This window comes from Geotrypetes seraphini, chromosome 2 (genome assembly GCF_902459505.1).
Source record: "Geotrypetes seraphini chromosome 2, aGeoSer1.1, whole genome shotgun sequence".
In the NCBI taxonomy this organism is placed as follows: Eukaryota; Metazoa; Chordata; class Amphibia; order Gymnophiona; family Dermophiidae; genus Geotrypetes; species Geotrypetes seraphini.
The window spans coordinates 260,133,724-260,153,736 of NC_047085.1; the positions used below are offsets into that span (position 1 = coordinate 260,133,724).

At 42.4% G+C, this 20,013-nt stretch overlaps 1 protein-coding gene across 5 annotated transcripts in view; it reads left to right on the forward strand.

Annotated features, from left to right (window-relative positions):
* TAB1 (TGF-beta activated kinase 1 (MAP3K7) binding protein 1) overlaps nucleotides 1–20,013 on the forward strand; it is a 195,424-nt gene that overhangs the window by 106,105 nt on the left and 69,306 nt on the right. For all 5 annotated transcript variants that reach the window (XR_004537960.1, XM_033929487.1, XM_033929483.1 and 2 more), the window contains one exon: nucleotides 5,730–5,841. Coding sequence is in view for 4 of the 5 variants with exons in the window: in XM_033929487.1 (XP_033785378.1) it covers nucleotides 5,730–5,841 (112 nt within the window). In the remaining variant the exon portion in view is untranslated. The remainder of the gene's footprint in view (nucleotides 1–5,729; nucleotides 5,842–20,013) is intronic.

Consider the following 20,013-nt stretch of genomic DNA (forward strand, 5'->3'; position numbering starts at 1 on the left):
GTTCTCTAGCCATATGAGCCCACTGCCTTGTATAATGAACTCTTTATATTAGTGGCCCAGGAATCTTCATCTTCTTAGAAGCATGATGGCAGATAAAGGCCAAATTAGAGAATGACACGGGGACAAATTTTTCCCCATCCCCACGGGAACTCATTTTCCCGTCCCATGAGTTATTTTCCTGTCCCTGCCCCATTCCTGCAAGCTCTGTCTTCATCTGCACAAGTCTAAAACATTTTAAAATCATAAGTGTTCGAGGCTTGTATGGTTAAGGCAGAGCTTATAGGAATGGGACGGGGACAGGACGGGGAAATTGAGGTCCTGGGGGGATGGGAAAAATTTGTCCCCGTGTCATTCTCTACAGCAACAGCCTGTAGCTGGAAGCTTCAAGCCACATTTTCTTCCAGAACTTGTGATGTTAGTAGGCATCCCAATGAGCAATGGTTAGAGGTCTGTTCCCAGAAAACCGAAGCAGGACCAGTTTGCGTACAAATTATGAATTAGGATATGATTATGGCATAGGCACATACCTAGGACCCACATGTTTAGGAGGGGCCTTCTCAAATGTGCTAATTCAATGGTTCCCAAGGTATATTTATTCCCTGGTAAGCTAGCTGCTGGCAGAAAAAACAGTGGAGTGGAGAGTGTGCAGGCACTGCCATCCACTTTTTATGCATTTATATATTACACACACACACACTCACTCACACACACACACACTCTCTCACTCACTCACTCACACACACACTCTCTCACTCACTCTCTCACTCTCTCACTCACACACTCTTTTGGTAAAAAGTACAAGCCATCTATGCACCAATATACCTTCCCAACAAGTGCCATGCTTATGAAGAAGCAAAAAAAATAAAAATACAATATGGGCTCCCATGGAACCACTCAACAGTGGGCACTCACTCACCGCTCAAAAGGTTACCAGCAGTGGCAAAAAGATCCATCCCTAACCTGTCATGCCATGAGGCAGTTCATTTGGCAAGAAAGTAAACAGTCCAAAATCGAACAGCATAGGACAGTCTGGCACACTCACTGTGTTGCAAAACCTAACCAAAGCTAGGCGTATCAAAGCATATGTTGTTCCGCATCCAGCTGAAATAGTGTGTCTATTACTGTTTTTGAGTGCTACAGAATTTTTCCTTATGTACATGTGGATGGTTTTTACCAACTTGCAGCCTGTGATCTTTCCAATTAAGGTATTGCCTAGTATTGATACTTATTTTTATCCCTCTAGATTGCTTTCAGATTTCCTTAAGTGAAGGCTCTTTTAGGTCATGCTAAGCGCAGTTGTATACTGATTTTTTTTTAATTAAAAGCTTAACCAGATGGTCACCTGTCAATCAGAACAAATTGAATAAATACCAGGAGTAATCTTTTCTGTGAGGAATTACAGGGGGTGGCACTTATTCCATCCCTATCTTTCCATCTGTACTGAGCAGGACTTAAATGACGGCTAATACTGTAGATAGTGCCTGAGAACAGCTCCTCACAGCATACTGTAGCTCTGCTGATTTCTTTTGCTCTGTAACTAGTGAGTTTTATTTAACTGATTGGTTAAATGCTCCCAGTGCGAATATAAATGTACATGCTAGAGTTCTACTGAGCGCACACAGTACATCAGGGTGCAGGTTGCTCAAGACTGCCACAAGGATCTCCAGAATATGCCATGTGCTTGAATACTAACTAAAAAAGGATGATGGCTCTGACGAACCCCTCAAAGAGCAGCAGCTGCTATTAGATTTTGCATGCCAAAAAAAAGACTGAATCAACTTATGAGGCTGGTAACTAATCTTGGCTTATAAAGCATCAGCATGTGGTGCATATACAGAGGCAATTATGAGCTGAATGGGTCCCCATATTTATATTCCAAAACAGAAAGTTGTATTTTCTTCAGCTTTTTTTAGGAACTTTTTGCCTCTTCAATTTTATTCAGTGTCTGATTGCCCCTCTGAAGCCTATTTGATATAGAACCTTGTGGTTGAAGTCTTTTGTGAGTTCCTCAGTGTATGAGGAGGAATAATTTTCTGCTTCAACAATTATATTTGTAGCCTGGGGGTAATTTCATGCACCAGGGAATGTGAGATTTGGTGCATGAATTTCCCCAGCCTAGGCAAAGAACATTAGCAGTCTGTATTTTGGAGCAGCCTATGTGTTAAAGGTGGTTTCCTGGAGGAAAAGTCTGTTATTAAGAAAGACATGGTGGAAGCCACTGCTTGGCCTGGATTGGTAGCATGGAATGTTGCTATTCTTTGGATTTTGGCCAGATACTAGTGACCTGGATTGGCCACTGTGAGAACAGGCTACTGGGCTTGATGGACTTTTGGTCTGACCCAGTAAGGCTAGTCTTATGTTCTTATGTAATGTGGACTGGATACCAGCAGCTCTGAATTAGAGTTGCTGCCTGTTAGTGCAGGTTTATGATATGTGCTGTTATGAACAGTAAACATCTTGTAAAAAGGCAGTTGGAAACCCATGGGTTTCCAGCAGCTTCTAGAGATGTGCAGTGCAAGAGATCCCAGGCAGGGCTTGGATCTCTCTGACTGGTGGATTCATATTAATATATGAGTGACATCATCAGAGGTTTCTTAAGCTCCTGCCTTGAGCGGGAGAATATCTTATGGGCTATTTCCACCATAAGATCAGGATCCTACCTATATGGGAGATCTTACAATTAGGAGATACTGTATTTTTCGCTCCATAAGAAGCACCTGAAAAAAAAAAACATTCTGAACCAAATTCTCCCTGCCAGGCTCTGCATCCTGTTCTCCCCCTCTGGTGGTCTAGTGGTAGGCCGGGGCAGGGCACAGAGTAGGCAGGCCTAGTGACAGGCAGGCAAGCCTAGTGGCCTAGTGACAGGCAGGGCTAGTGGCCTAGTGGCAGGTAGGCAGACCTAGTGGCAAGCAGGCAGTCGGGCCCCACACACCCCCAGTACCTTAAATCATCCCCCATACCCCCTATGTACCTTAAATCATACCCCCATGTGCCCCCAGTACCTTAAATCATCCCCCCAAACAACCACATGCCCCCCAGTACCTTAAATCATCCCCCATATCCCCAGTACCTTAAATCATCCCCCTATACCACATGCCTCCCCAGTACCATAAATAATCCCCCACGTACCCCCCAAGTACCTTTTTTAGTCATCCCCCCCATACCTTTAATCATCCCTCCTCGGTACCTTTTTTATTTCCTCCCATCTTTCCCAGCCAGCGGTGCACAGGCCAGAAGCGTCGCATATTTTAAAGAAAAACCCCACCACTGCTACAACTTTAATCCCAACCGCCCGCCATAGTACCTGGTGATCTAGCAAATTTCCCAGCCAGAAGCGCAGAGAGATCAGGAGCAAGTCCTCCGCGCTCCTGCCTGGACCTGCGCCGATCTCTGAATGGCTTCAGTCAGTTCTCGCGAGTCACGCGAGAGCTAACTGCAGCCATTCGGAGATCGGCGCAAGCCCAGGCAGGAGCGCGGAGGACTTGCTCCTGATCTCTCTGCGCTTCTGGCTGGGAAATTCGCTAGACTACCAGGTATGACGGTGGGCGGGCGAGCAGGTGGGATTAAAGTTGTAGCAGTGGTGTTTTTTCTTAAATATGCGGCAGCGGGGCCGGGGTTAAAAATATGCGGTGGGGGCAGCAGGGGGGGTTAAAGTATGCGGCGGCAGAGGGGTTTAAAATATGCAGCGGCAGGAGTGGTAGCTTAAAAATATGCGGCGGCAGGGAGAAGGAGTTAAAATATACAGCGGCGGCAGCAGCAGGCTTAAATTTGTATCTTCGCTTCATAAGACACACTTACTTTCCACCCCCTTTTTGGGGGTGGAAAAAGTGCATCTTATGGAGCAAAAAATATGGTATTTACAACATTTATTACCTACTGAAATGGACTCTGTGCATAATTTGTTGTTTAACCCATTTGGCGGGAAGGAATAAAGTTGGAGTTCAGTTCATAACCGCTTGTGTGGTCTGGCATTATTCAGAAGAGAGTGAAAAGAGAGCTTTCTGCAGCCTGCCAGAGATGTTTGGTCCCGGCTTCTAGCCCACAAATATAAGTAACTTGTAAGGATCCCTGCTTAACAGCTGGGTGTAACAAGGGGATCACCCCTGCATATTTTTTCCTTGAAAGATGGGTTTGAGCCTGGAGTGATGAAATTTAATGCAGGCTGATTAAAAAGTATGAAGCTTTATATATCGCACTATTCAGAGAACTCAAAATAAACAAGTTGGGGTTTTCTCACTATTTACATTGGCTTCCTGGGATAGAAGAATCAGAAACAGACTTATGTTTGGATTTTGCAGTTAAAAAATATTGTAGCCATTTTGAAAATGGAATCCCATGCGGCATCTCCTTGGGCAGAGTATTATAAACTGGGTGCCGCAGCATACTAGTGTGCCTCCTGAGATTTTAGGTGCACTGTGAGACGCTGGGAAGAAAGCGAGGCGCCGGCGCCAGCTGACTGCCTACAGGATGTGTTCTTGCGGCGAGAGGCACGTTCTGTAGGCAATCAGCCAGCGCCTCTCCTCTCTGCTTGTCTTTCCCTCCGGCATCCCCCAGTGGCGGCTTGGAGCCCGTGTGGAGGTCCTTCGCGCATGCATGGATGTCGACGTGATCATCAGCGTCTGTGCACTTCTGGATGCCTCGAGACATGGCCACTATGTTTGACAAAGTTTGTAAGACACTGCCCTTGGGCACCGGGTTTGAGTCTATAACTTATCTGGGAATGCCACATAATGATTTTAAAGGGACATTGTTCGAGTAAAGAGTGAAGGTGAACAAGCCCTACCCTACAAGTTATGATCCATAAGTATACAGCCAAAGATACCAGTTGGTACTATGAGACCTGGAAACCCTAGTGAGAACTGTACATGTCATTAAGCCAGCTTGATATAAGTCAAAAGTCACCTCTTGACTGAATTTTCTATTGAAACTAAATAGATGCACTGAAAATAGAATTCTGGACTACAAATGTTTAATGCATAGGTGAACAACTTTGGTTCTTGGCTTCAGATAGACCTGGTTTTGTTGAGATCCACAATGAATATTCCTCAGCTTTATTTGCATTTACTTGAACACTCAGAAAACCAGCCCCTCTAGGATCAGGTTTGAGCATATCTGCTGTAGTTTGGGGATGGCTTTTTGCATACAATTATGGTGTGTGTGTGGGGGGGGGGTGTTTGGTGAGTAAGAACAGTAGTGGTACAGTTGTAGGGGGGGTGTTGCTCTTCGGAGCAGGAGCAGTTCAGATTGCCATTGTCAGCATCTAAATATAGATAACATATGCATTTTCTATGATATTTAGTCAAGCTTTGGTGTCTTGACTCTTTTGGGAAGGGGTAGGGGGAGATTTTCTCAAATAGCATGGTAATGAAAGAGTCTTGCTGAAGCCAAAACTTGAAGAAATCTGCATATAAATACCATTCTGAAGCACATAAACCATTGTAAGAGCTGTAATCAATGTGTGAACCTAAAATATTTGTGCACTCGTACATGATGTGATGAGATCTGACATATGCTTTCTACCAGTGAATAGAACAAGTGATACTAAAGGAAAATGGCACTTAAAAGAAACCGAAGGAAGCTGCAAAAGTGCTTTATGCAATTTATTGTTATAAACCTCTTAAAATTCCCTTTAGCAACAAAGGTCACAAGCATCCTTTACATTAAGTCTTAATGACGCAAACATACTTGTTTCCTAATGCCCCATTTCCTTTTCTTTCTCCTCGATACAGGTTTGGACACCGGAAAAATCAAGCAAGTGGGTGTGATTGGTGGCCAGGAGAGTACGAGACGAATTGGGGACTACAAAGTCAAGTACAGCTTCAGCGATGTAGAGCTGCTGAGGTCAGAGAGGAAATCATATGTCTTGTCTTTATTCTTTCCCTCTCATGGATGCTAAATGTGTTATATCCATGTGCCTTTAACATAATTTGGAGGAAGTAATGGAAACCAAATTTGAGCACTGGTTGCAAAGGCCAGCTTTATTCACAGAAGGGCAGTGGCGAGCGCAGAAAATGAGTGAAGTTTCAGAGCACAGTGTTATCTGTTTCTCAGCCTCTTCTTACAGCACGTTGTTTTACTGTCCTGTTATAAGCTAGTGAGAACAGCTCTGTTTTTCAAGATACTGAGTCCAATCTGCATTAAAGAACCAGTGCAGCATTGTTAGTCAGTATATCTTGGGTGCACTGAAGCATTGGGGCTGAATGCTGGCACACATTTCAAGTAAGGAGAGATTATCACAGGTCAGTAAGCATTTTGCTACTGGAGTTCTGTCACCTGTATATTAACAAGGGCCACATGCTAACTCTAAATCTGAAAACAGTTTTCGTATATCACATCCTGTTTTTAAGTTATGCATCAGTTTGTGTTTATATCATTTTTGTCAATAACGCTACCATGAAAGCGTTGGTATTTTGCTGTTTCTGTAACACAATATTGTATTTTAGGACAGCTCATCGATCACATATACCAATAATTTGAAAATTTATACTAAAAAGTAATTGTGCTGCTTTTTCTACCTGTGAATTTTTATATTTTGTTTGCTTTTGTCTAAGATATTATAATTATGAACAGACGAAGTTGTGTTCACCATTTTGATGATTTCTGTTATGTCTGCGGACAATTTACTGCACAAGATCTGTGAAAGAATCTGTCCAGCAGACTTCAAAGTGCATACAAGCATTATTTTGGCTGTAAAGTTGGCAACCAAAATAAAGTGTGGGCACTTCGTGTGCTGCACTTTCTACTTTTCTGGATTTAACACAGTGGCTGAATGGGAAACAGTGTGGCGTGAACCAACAAATCATCACTCAGACTGTTATTTTTGCATGACAAAAATTGCTGGATTCACAAAGAGGAATAAATCAAAAATTGTGTATCCTGATTGCCTGTCAGCAATTAAAAACCTGTTCCTCATGACTCGGAGAATCCAGTTCCAATTCCTCCCTCCACATCTGCAGCACAATGTGCCGAACGTTCAGATGAAGAATCTGCCTCTGCTGCTGTGGAGTAGTTGTATGAACCTGAAGTGGATGAAGACCAACCTCACCTGCTAACTCAAGATCTTAATGATCTGGTTAGAGACTTGTCACTGTCAAAACAGAAAGCAGAGTTGTTGGGTTCAAGGCCGAAGCAATGGAATCTTTTAAGGCAGGACACCAAAATATCTTTTTTTCCGTGTTCGTCACACCATCCTGGCTTCCTATTACCAAATGGAAGGAAACATTTGTTTCTGTACTGATATTAATGATCTCGTGTGTGAACTGGGATATGAACATATTTCTGACAGATGGAAATTATTCATTGATTCAAGCAAAGCAAGCCTTAAAGCGGTACTGTTACACAATGGAAACCAGAAGCCATCTGTTCCTGTTGCTCATGCAGTTGGGTTGAAAGAAACATACGAGTCGATGGAGACACTTTTAAAACTCACATGCAATGCAGATCACAAGTGGAACCTCTGTGGGGATCTCAAAGTTGTGTCTCTCCTTCTGGGTCTGCAACTGGTGTACACCAAATACATGTGCTTCTTGTGTCTTTGGAACAGTCATGATGATGCCAACCACTACAGGCAGAAACCATGGCCAAACCAAGATGAATCCGTACCTGGCAGATACAATGTGAAGCACCTGCTGTTAGTATATTATGAGAAAATCTATCTTCCAGCACTTCACATAAAACTGGATCTGCTGAACACTTTTGTCAAGGTGATGGACAGAAATGGTAATGCGTTTCAGCACCTAAGAAGTACGTAATGGTTTCAAGAAAAATGAAGCCAAAATCAAAGAAGGTGTTTTTGTTGGATCCGAAATCTGTGAACTGATCCTTAATGATGCGTTCAAACAGAACACGAACCCAGCTGAATCAGCAGCATGGGAAGCATTCGTCCTGGTTGTTCAGAAATTTCTTGGTAATCACAGATCAGAGAATTATGCTGAGCTTTTGGAGAACATTCTGACAGCATATCAGCTAATGGGTGCCAGAATGTAATTTAAAATGCTCTTCTTACCAGTGTTCCCGCTAAGCTGCGCTGGCGTGCGCTGGCGCACAAAATATTACATCGCAGCGCACAAGTTTCACGTCACAGCGCACACTCGAGCGGAGGTGAGAGGAAGCGGCGGCGGTCTGCCCTGATCGCCTAAGATGCAGCAGCGGCGGCATCCCCGTAATTTACGGGGATCATGAAAGGAGCCGCCGCTGCTGCATCTTAGGCGATCAGGGCAGACCGCCGCCGCTTCCTCTCACCTCCGCTCGAGTGTGCGCTGTGACGTGAAACTTGTGCGCTGCGATGTAATATTTTGTGCGCCAGCGCACGCCAGCGCAGCTTAGCGGGAACACTGCTTCTTACACTCTCACCTTGACTTCTTCCCACCCAATCTAGGTGATGTCAGCAATGAGCATGGGGAAAGATTTCATCAAGATCTTAAGATGATGGAAAGCAGATGTCAGGGAAGGCTCAATCCCAGTATGATGGGAGACTATTGGTTCTTGCAAAGAGAGACAAATGTAAAGTACAAGGGTAAAAGCAAGAGTCTCAAACATTTCTGAATATGCTGACATCACTTTTGTATGAGTTAAGAGAGGCGTAAATATATGCTGCAACATGTCTCCTTATTGTCTTCGTGTTTGTTTTCAGAGTGAACTCCTTAACACAAGTTTGGTGGGACACAGTTCATACTCACAGTATTGTGCTGATATGACAAACTGCCTAAAAAATCAGTAACATGTATCTCAGAAACCTGATGTTCTAGCAGAATTTCAATTACAAATCTGAAATCAGCGTCATAAATTAACTAAGAACACTTCTAAGTTCTCAGTAGCAAAGAAAAACTTTTTTTTTGTTGACCAGTGTTACAATTCTCTTTTTAAGGAGGTTTTAGTATTTTGGACCCGGACCGTGCCATTATTATTAACTTTTGCAGTCAATAACCAAACAGAGACTCCTCCTAAAGCTTTATAATCTGCTGTACATTATATGTAGATATAAACATGAATGTATCTTTACTAGGGCTGAAGGAAGATTAAACATTTTAATTGTGATTACCGTATATACTCAAATGTAAGTCAAGACCCCCATTTCCCCCCCCCCAAAAGGAGGAAAATGGTTGACTCGAATATGTCGGGAGGCTTAATATTCAAGTGCCAGGCTCAGCTCTGCACCCATCCCCCTCCCTGCCAGGCTCTGCACCCAGGCCCCTCCCTGTCAGGCACTGCAGCCAGCCCCCTTCTCTCCCTCCCCTGCAAAGCACTGCACCCAGCCCCCTTCCCTCCCAGGCTCTGCACCCTGGCCCTCCTCCCTGCCCTATCCTCGTACCTCCTCTGCTGATCCCTGGTGGTCCAGAGGTGCAGCGGGCAGGAGCAAGCTTTCTGCGCTCTTGCCCTGTTGATAACTCGGTTGGAGGTGGCTGCTGCGAGATCGGGTTTCTTCAGCTTGGTGCTGAGTGGCTTCCTGACTGCGAATTCTAGGGTCCTTTGCTCCAACTCATCAATTGAAGCCCATCACACTGTCATACCATTTGTCAGTGGATGGTGCTACTTTGGAGTTAATCTCTTCAGCCATATTGGCACACTTCTGGAATTATCTGCTGCCTTTTAAAGACCAGTGCCAGTTACTATTGTGAGCCATATTTGCCACTTTTATTGAACCAGTGATATTTATAATTGTATGTTCTATTTTTCATTTTTAATAAACCCTGGACTTGCCAGTTCAGTAACTCCACTCTGCCGGTTGCATAGGCAATGATAACAGATAATACCTATCCAGTTATGCTGTCCACAGTGTTAAGAATATATCCCTACTGCTAGCTACAGGGTGTAATCTCCAGGATTTTTTTCTTTTGTCTGTTCCTCCTTTACACACCACCATTTTGGGTTGAAAAATTGATTAGCCGGGATGTAGCATTTACAGTGCTAAATATCTTGCATGAGAATACATCCTGTGTATCTTGATGGAAACTTTATCCCCATGCTTACCTTGTGGCTTCCATTAGCTAGGAATGCTTTGTTTTTCTTAGTACAGCACAATAAAAAAAATATTGCTTGTTTCATGCGAGAAGCTGTGTGGAACTTGAATTCTTTCCCCATGGGGAGAGGCTTCTCTTTCTGGCACTTTGCCTGTTTGGAGCTTTGAGTCATGCTATCTCCACTTCTTTGTATATTCAGTCCCAAAATATCCCTGAACAAACCTGATGCCCATTTGGTTTGTACCTTATGCAGCCAGCAGGAGATGTGGCTTTGATTCTCAAATTCTCAACACCACTCTTGTTGGGGCGACCTCGGAGTCCGTAGAAGTTGGACTGAGTCAAGTATCACATTTTCAGTGGTATCTAGCTCACATATTAAAAGAGCAGCATAGGAGAAGCTGAAAGTTGCTGCTCTGCTCAAACTGTTTGTAAGAGGGAACAAGAAATATGGTATAAGGATTCCCTGAGGAATGCCATATTGGAAAGGCTAAGCAGTGCATACTTACATATACAGTAAATGTGATACAGTGGTGCCTCACACAACAAACTTAATTCGTTCCAGGAGCAAGTTTGTTATGCGAAAAGTTCGTTATGTGAAACGCGTTTTCCCATAACAATACATGTTAAAAAAAATAATTCGTTCTGCAGCATAAAATATGCTAAGATGACATAAAAAAAGATAAATTTGTCAAAATGGTGAAAATGGTGGTCTTGCTGAGGCCAAACTCTTTGACGAGGTCACACTGTTTTACCCCACATTCACTCCTAATTATTTCCCGTTTCATTTCAACAGAAATCACCTTCCTGCTTTTTTTAGAAGCCATGATATATAAAAAATATTGAGTTTATCTTAAAAGGACGACTGTATACAGTGAGAGAGGGCAGTTAAGCGCAGTGACTAACGACTGCCTGCAGTGCCTGCGCGGAAGGATGCAATACATCGGCAGCTCGGGCGACTTCGTTGTGTGAAACGAAGTTCGTTGTGTGAAACGAAGTTCGTTGTGTGAAGTTCGTTGTGTGAAACGAAGTTCGTTGTGTGAATCAAGACATGAAGTTCGTTGTGTGCAGCGTTCGTTGTGCGAGGCGTTCGTTATGCGAGGCACCACTGTACTTATAAGCTGATCTGAAAAAGCATTGGGATGGGTGAGTGGGCTGGGGTAGGATAATATCAAGTTTTTTTTACTTCTAGGTTTACTTCTAGGTTAACTTCTAGGTTTTTTTACTTCTAGGTTTTATTTCTAGGTTTTTTTACCTCTAGGTTATTTCTAGGTTTGTTGAGATCTCTAATCGAATCAGAAGGTAACAACCATGGTTTGATACATGACCTTTATGAAAAGACCTGATGATCTCAATCCATTGCATGCCACAAAGAAAACAGCTGATAGATTGACACTGATGGTCTTGGAGGCATGTATGAGGGAGTTCATCTTTGCCTGTTGTATGCATAAATGGACAAATTTGTATTCCTATAAAGCAAATTTGCCACCCTCCATGAATAGCAGAAGTATTCCTTTTTAAATTTCAAGAGAATGCTATGATTTGTCTTTTAGTCTTTTAATTTCTCCTACATCCTCCCTAGAACAAGAGGCTGACTCACAGGATTGGATAGTTTTCTTAAGGTTCATCATTTGAGTGCTGCTCCTTATAGCTCCAGACATTGCCCTTCTGTGGCATTTATATTTGTGTTTTAGAGTTAATTATTCATTATTTTCAATTCCAGACTCAAGGTAAATTGTAATCAGGCACAGTAGGTAGTTCTGCACAAGAGAATAGCATTCTGAGGGATCTATTTAGTAGACGTTTTCTCCCATTTTGTGTATATTGGAAAAATCCTTAGTAGATAGGACCCTCAGTGGGGTCTTAAGTACATGAGCCAATCAAAGCCTTAAGCCCCTTCCCAGCACATCTCAAGATGCACTGGGAAGGGGAAAGCCCACCATTTTGTAAGAGGGAGGCCTGCCAGCTAGAGCGGGTAGACATTCTTCTGGCCAGACTTTGTGAATAAGGTAGGGAAGTGGGGGGGTTGTTGAGGGCATGGGGGAAGTTGGGAGGGCTGGGCAACGGCGGTAGGAAATGGGCATTTCTCCTTCTGCGGGTCAGAGGGTCAGGATTGTGCGGCGGGAGGGAGTGGGCATCTCTCCTGCGAGGTGGGGGACAGGTGGGTAATAGTGTTGGGCATCTCTCCTGCCAATGTTTGATTTGGGGTTTGGTCTGTGCTGTCAAATCTTACTTTCCTGTCAGTGCCTGAGCCAATCAGTCACTAATCAGAAAGTAAGGCTATGACAGCTCAGAACTGTTGGCAAATTTTGGCTGCAAATGTGGCACAGGGAGGTTAGGGAATCACTTGGCAATGATAGAGAATCTCTTAAGAACATAAACAGTGCCTCTGCTAGGTCAGACCAGAGGTCCATCACGCCCAGCAGTCTGCTCACACGGCGGCCCATCAGGTCCAGGACCTGTATAGTAATCCTCTATCTATACCCTTCTTAGAGTGACCATTTTAATACTAATGACCTCGTTGTACTACATTTGCATGGCAGTATCAGAGATTGCTAGGAAGCTCAGAAAAGACCACGGTAAGCCGTTTTGATAATCCACTGCTAAATTAGATGCACGCTAAACTGGCTGGAATTGGTTTAGCAAGCACGTTAAAGACACATTTTAGTTTTGAGAATCTTCCCCTTTGCCTTTCTCCTGACTCGTACATCTATCGTGTTTGGCTTGTCTGTAGGAGCTGGCATGGTTTAAAGGTGAAGTGAAAGGCTATTAGAGCAAAAAAAAAAAAACATTTAAAGAATGGTAAAAGGATCTGAATGAAGACAATAAGAAGAGATACATGCACTGGCAAGTGAGGCACCTCAGGCTGTCACTTCCTCTTTTACTGCCAAGGGCTGGTGTTACACTTTGTACTTTGTGGTTCAAGCTTTGGGACGTACAGCACTGCCACTATGCTCAGAAGAAGCTAGGATCACACTGACAGGGAAGCAGGGCGAGAGGTATACTCAGCCATCACACCCACTGTTGACACTCCAGTTTCCTCTTCTCATCCATGGCAGTTACCAGGAAACAGGGCATTCCACAGATTTTACAGCAGAAGACTGAATTCAGATTTACCATCACAGCAGTACAGTGAAGTCACACCATTGACCATGTAGGAATTTCTAGAGTGTTAGAAGATAAGAGTAACCTTTATCAATTAGCGTGATTTGCTATTTCCTACAACTTTGTAGTTCTTGATGTCAGTTATCAGTCACTAAATGGCAGATTCACAAATAAAGCTGCATATGTGAAGTGTGTTCCTTCACCAATTCCTTCATTTTCTGAGGCCCTGTTATTACAATGGGACTGTAATTGCCATAGGAATGTCAGCACCACTCCCTACGGGTGCAGTTTTCACTTAATAAAACTGAGCAATAGTTCTCCTCTGTCATCCTGGGATTTCATTAGCGACTTGTTCCTGCCTACACATTCATTCTTACATCCCTTGTGCATACCACAAGGGAGAAGTGCCTGCTGGAATCATTCTTTAATGCAATTACAGTATTAGTGGCAGGATTTTCTACCTCTTCCCAGAGTCTTGCTTTCTCAATTAAATGTACTCTTTCTTGGCTTATTAAATTTTAAAAAGGACTCCATATCTGGCCTGACTGGTCAGAGAAAGTGATCATTTGCTTACTACACATGTAGGTTATTTAAGAAAGAACATAAGAATAGACTTACTGGGTCAGAGCAATGGTCCATCTAACCCAGTATCCTGTCTTCACAGAGGCCAGTCCAAGTCACAAGTACCTGACAAAAACTCAAGTAACAGCATTCTATACCACCGATCCAGGATCTACAGCAGGGGTAGGGAACTCCGGTCCTTGAGAGCCGTATTCCAGTCAGGTTTTCAGGATTTCCCCAATGAATATGCATGAGATCTATTTGCATGCACTGCTTTCAATGCATATTCATTGGGGAAATCCTGAAAACCTGACTGGAATACAGCTCTCGAGGACCGGAGTTCCCTACCCCTGATCTACAGTAAGTCACTAATATTGCTTTTTTTTCTAGTGCAATAGGTATATCATTCTAAATGGACAGGTAATCTCCCCATGCTCTCAAGCCATGCGGAAGGAATCTATTCCAGCTTTTGAATCCCTCCTCCTTTACCAGAGGGCTCTGCTACCCCTCTCAGTTTTCCTTCTGCGCATGTGTCAGAAGGAGTCTTTCTGATCTGTTATGTATATTTCTTTATTTTTTTTTTCAGTCTTTTTCATGGTTTTTGTACTTTTCCATGCTCAGAGCTCATCACCATTGAGAGTAAAGCTCTGCCTGTGTGGAGGCGAATCAGACAGAGGTTTGCAGCTGGCAGGCCAATCCCTCTGTGGTACCTGTTAGCCAGCCTGCAGAAACTAGTAGCTTTGCTTGCCTACTGGGTCACAGGGACTTGACAGCAGGCTGTCAGGCATCCATAAGAAGCTCAGCAGTGCTCTGCAGAATGTCGGCTGCATTTTTCCTCTCCCCTTTCATGTGTGCGAGTCTGTGGGGGTTAGAAGCTCAGTCAAACTTCAATCCAACTGGCAGCCTGAGGATTCAGCATTGGAGGAGGAGTCTAGTTGAAGCAGTGATGTCTTCTCCCTGATTCAACTAATTTAGGAGTTGAGGCAGCCTGCAGCACATATCCAGCACAGGTCAGCATAAGGCTATGTGGAAAATCGGGGAAGACTCTTTAAAAGCCTTTTTTCAAGTTTCTGCCCCTTCCCTTACGGCTCCTAACCTACAAAATCATTGTTGCTGGGTTTTAGTTTTAATTAAGGCGTTTTGGAACTGTTTTTTGTGCCAAAATGCTGCTGTGGTGGCCATCATAGATTTCCCCTTTTTTTAAAGTTCTCCAGAACTTTCAAATCACCTCATTTTACCTCAGAACTGACAGGGATGGAGTCTTTGGGCTCCTTTACCCTTAATTCATGCCAGGTTTGTGCTGGATGGGTGCCCAAAAGCGCTCTTGTGTCATGCCTCACATGAAAGGGGGGAGGAATGGTTGGCTTAGCCTCCCATTTGCTTTTGGACTGAGAAACAATTGGTGGTCTATCAGTTGGGAGTAAATCCCTTACAGGGTCCCGTAATTTTAGTCTCCTAAGCGCTGGAGCTTGGAGGCCACTGAGCCCAAGAGGCACAAGCTGGAGTCATCTAAAGGAGACTCCATGCTGCCTAATATGACATTTTCTCTGGAATTTGTCAATCTGATATGGAGAGCTTATCTGGATGGATGAGATTCCTAGAGGAAGTCTGGGAGCTCACCAAGAGGTTGCACGAGGAGGCTTTGACTTTCAGGGCATGTCTGCCTCAGTATCAGAGGCTGTCCAGGATCTAGTGGGTTCCAATGGAGACTGAGGATGAAGGGTCTATCTGTATACCTTTACCGTCACAGAGCAAGCCCTCCCTGCTGGGAAATGCAGGGTCACAGGCAGGTGCAAGTGTGCCTCGATCAAGGGTTCACCCCCCACGGTCCGTCTGCTTTTCATAGCCTCAGCTCTGTTAGAGCTTATTGTGGACTCTGCTCCCTGCTCTATACTGAGCAGTGTGAGAGCCCAGTCTTCTTTGTTTACCTGGCATCCTGATATGAGCATTTTAGACACAGCATTGAGATACTCCTGAAGGTAGCCAAGACAATCGGCTGTGTCCGATGGCACAGGAGTATCAGCAGATGTTCTCTCAGGCCAGTGTAGATTCCTTGGTAGCACAGTTAACCAAACACACGTCCCTACCAAGTAAGGGAGTCGTGGCATTAAAGGATATGCAAGATCACGGACTTGATGTGATTCTTATAAAGACAATTTGAAGTGCTAGCCTTGGGAATCAAAGCAGCTGCAGCAGCTTCCTTTGTGACGCCTGCCTGTCATACAAAGTTGTGGGGAGTTTGAGCTGGTGGAGGGTGAGCCTTTGCCCTAGCTCCTATTAGCAGGAGTGGATTACATGGCCAATTCTCTCTATGACATCATCAGAGTCATGAACAAGTCTCAGCATATTCTATCTCAGCTTGCAGAATGCTCTGGATCAGGCAATGGGCGGGAGATTCCACCTCCAAGGCTACCCTCAGCAGACTTCCTTTCTAGGGACAAATATTGTTTGGAAAGGGACTGGACGATCTCATGGCCAGCATGGCGGATTCTCGGTCAAAATCTCTACCTGACAGCAGACCATGAAGCTGTAGAGACTCTTGGGTGGTCTAAATTTCATGGCTCCAGGTGCTTTTATCAGTACTCAGGAGGAGCCTCCTCTCAGAGATCCTTCCAGGGATCCAGACAGAGATTCTCGGTTCCCAGGCAGAGCCAAGCCTTCAGTTCTCGTCCCGCTTCAACCTCTAAAAAAAATCACAATGATACCAGGTCTGGAGTAGAGAGTTGCGCGGGGACAGAAATCCCACCCATCCCCGCCAGCATCCTCTCTGTCCCCACCCGTCCCCGTCAGGATCTTCTCCATTCCCACCCATCCCCACAAATAATTACCTCCATCCCCGCCTGTCCCCATAAAAAGCAGCAATTACTTCTGACAGGATCATCAATTCCACAATTTCTTTTGCTGTTTTCCTTGTGGAATCTCTGTGGTGGAACTCTTTTTTTGTTTTCTGTTCAAGTAATTAACTTATAAACCCCCTCTTTTACTAAGCCTTCCATCCCCGTGGGAGTCCCGTGGCTAGAAGGGGGTCCCTGTGGGAGTCCCATGGGCCAGAGGGGGGTCCCCGTGGAAGTCACGTGGGTTAGGGGGGATTCCTGCGGGACCCGTGGGATTCCCACGATCCCCGTTCCCGTGCAGACCTCTAGTCTGGAGCCATTCCCTTGGAGATAGGGGGATGGCTCTTGGAGTATGCAGAGGCCTGGGCACAAATCTTGTCAAACCGTTGGGTGCTGGAGATCATTCAGAGCGGTTACAAGCGCAAATTCGCCCAGCCTTTAACGGGCTGGTTTGTGGACTCCCTGGCGGCATTTGATTCAGACGCCGATACAAATCCCGTGATTGCCCTGAAGCAGCTTTGATGCAAAACACTGGCCCCATCAGTACTGGAACTTTATGCATATCTGAACATCAATATATATTAAGCACTGAAGAGTTTTTGAGGATTCACGATTGCATCATTTTTTTAAACTAAGTTAAAATTCATAAAAATGTTTATATAAATAAGTTATTTGCACTTGAATTAAAAAATATATAACAAAGGTTTTTTTATACCAATGAGGAGGTACAACAGCGGTTTGTGAGAACAAATGTGTCCCAGACTGTGCCCTGAGGCTTTTTCCTTTGTTTAGAATAAGAGCGATTAACGGATAGTCACGTATGCCTATTTAATTCGGTGACATTTATTGAGATTGTGATATATGTTGTTTGAATTTCATGTTTTCATTTTTCTATTTATCCTTCTTCATTGAGAATTTTGACTATTTAAACTTAATCTTTATTTTCTGTCTTTCAACTAGTTCTTAATCCATAATAAGACATCATTACCTCCTTATTCCATGACTTTCTAATTTCCTCAGAAGTCTTTCATGAGGTAGTTTGTCAAGTTTCAAGTTTAATAGATTTTGATTTTTACGCAATATCATATATTTCAATGCGTATTACATGTTTCCAATACATAAAAAGAGAGCAGGGTGGACAAAATAAAATAAGATAAGACATTACATACAAATCATTTTGTTCTATTACAAATTAGTACAAACTGGTACAAATGGGTAATGGGAAGAACTACAATTTATACAAAAAAAAAGAAACATTTAAGGTTTGAACACAAAGGATGGGATTATTTAAGAAAAAGTATAGAATGAATTGATTGAAGATGCTTTAATCATTTGTAATAAATTCAGTCAGAAAATGAGGATATTGTTTAGATTAATTGAACAGTCTATATATTAACAGCCTTTTTTAAAGGAAAAAAGGTTTTAAAAAGCGCTTACAGTTTCAATTTTATGACCTATTCGTTTAGTTCATTGGGGTCAAGATATTGTGTTTACTTGAATGTTCTATCTACATATTGAATGCATCTTTATAAAGAAATCCTTTTAAGGCACGCTTAAATTTGTCTAATGATGGTTTGCCGCGTAAGTAAGTTGGAAAATTATTCCACTGTTGGGGAGCTAGTACTGAAAAAATGGTTGCTCTTCTGGTCCCAATTATTTTCAAAGAAGGAATAGTTAGTAAGTTTTGTTGTGTTGATCTGAGTGTCCTGAATGGAGAATAAGGTATTAAGAGTCGATCCAAGAATATCGGCTCGTGCAATTGTTGAATTTTAAATGTTAGTAATATGATTTTAAACGTTATTCTGTGTGTAACAGGTAACCAGTGTGCAGCTTGTAAGAGTGGTGTGACGTGATCATACTTTTTTGAATTTGTAATAATTTTTATTGCTGTATTTTGTATTATCTGTAATCTTCTTATTTCTTTATTGGCTATATCATGGTATAAAGTGTTACAATAATCTAGCCTAGAAATGATTAGTGAATGAATAAGAATGTTGAGAGCTTCCAGTTTAAGAACTTTAGTTAATGATCTGATGAGACGTAACTTGCTGAAACAATTTTTAACTACTGAACTAATTTGGTTATGATAACTGAATTCTTGATCCAGGGTTACTCCCAATATTTTTGTTGTATTCACTTGTTGGAGGGGGATATTGTTTAGTAGTATCTGAAATGAAAATTGTTCTTTTAATTCTCTTTTCCATGGGAAGAGCATCACTGATGATTTTGTTGCATTCAACGCCAACATGTTGCCCTTAAGCCATTGGCTTATTTGTGTTAGCTTATTATTAATAGATATTATCTCTTTTGGATCTGCTAGATTTAGGGGGTAAAGTAATTGGATATCGTCTGTGTATGCAAACGCGGAAAATCCAATGGATTGACTAAGAGTTAGTAGAGGTGCCAAAAAAATATTAAATAGAAGCGGAGAAAGGATTGAACCTTGTGGAATTCCAAAGGAATTAGTGAAGTTATTAGATGTTGAATTATTGAAAATAACTTTGGCTGAGCGATCTTGAAAGTATGCTTTAAACCAATTTAGCACTTGGCCAGAGATGTCAATTGAAGACAGTCTTTTAATGAGTAGATGATGGTCTATGGTGTCAAAAGCTGTGGATAAATCAAGTGAAAGCAAAAGAACTGACTTATGATGATCTAAATGGTATTGTATATTAGTTGTAAGTACTATCATAGAGTGTTCAGTTGAGTGATTTGGTCTAAAGCCAGTCTGATTTGGACGTAGTGTGTGAGTTTTTTCTACAAAGTTAGTTACCTGATAAAAAACTACTTTTTCTATTAATTTGACAAGGAATGGAAGATTGGCTATTGGTCGGTAATTCGATTCGATTAAGGTTGTATCTTTTGGATTTTTTATTATTGGTCGAATAGTAGCTTCTTTCCATTCTTTTGGTATATATCCTGTAATTAAACTAGATACTATCATACTCTGGATAAAAGGGCCAAAGAAGGAAAAATGTCGTTTTAATAGAAATGGGGAGATAGTATAGATGTCTGTACCCTTTGCGTTAATACTTCGTAGAAGAGTTTTAAGATCTTCAAAAGTGGGAATAATGAAGTTGGCACATTTTGAAGTGGGTATTGTTTGTATTTGTATTTCATCTTGGCAAAAATTAGTATTTGGGTTAATGCTATCTCTAATTTTATTTATTTTATTAACAAAGTGATCCGCAAGATTTTGTGCACTAGGTCTAGTTTGTAAAGATGGGTCTTCAATAATTTTAGGCACTGTGAGATGTTTTAAGATACTATAGAGAACAGATGAGTTTTTTGCACTTGGTATTTTGTTTGAATAGTATGTTGTTTTGGCCACATTTATTTTATTTTTATAGTAATGCATCTGTTGTTTATATTTGATTAAATGTTGTCTAGATTTAGTATGTCTCCATTTCCATTCTTGAGATTTAAGTTGTTTCTTGATTAATAAAAGTTCATCAGTAAACCAGGGATTTTTCATTTTTTTGTTGTTGATAGTTTTCTTGCATATTGGGGCTAATGTTTCTATTAGTTGTTCTGTTGTGTTGTGCCAGGATTTGATT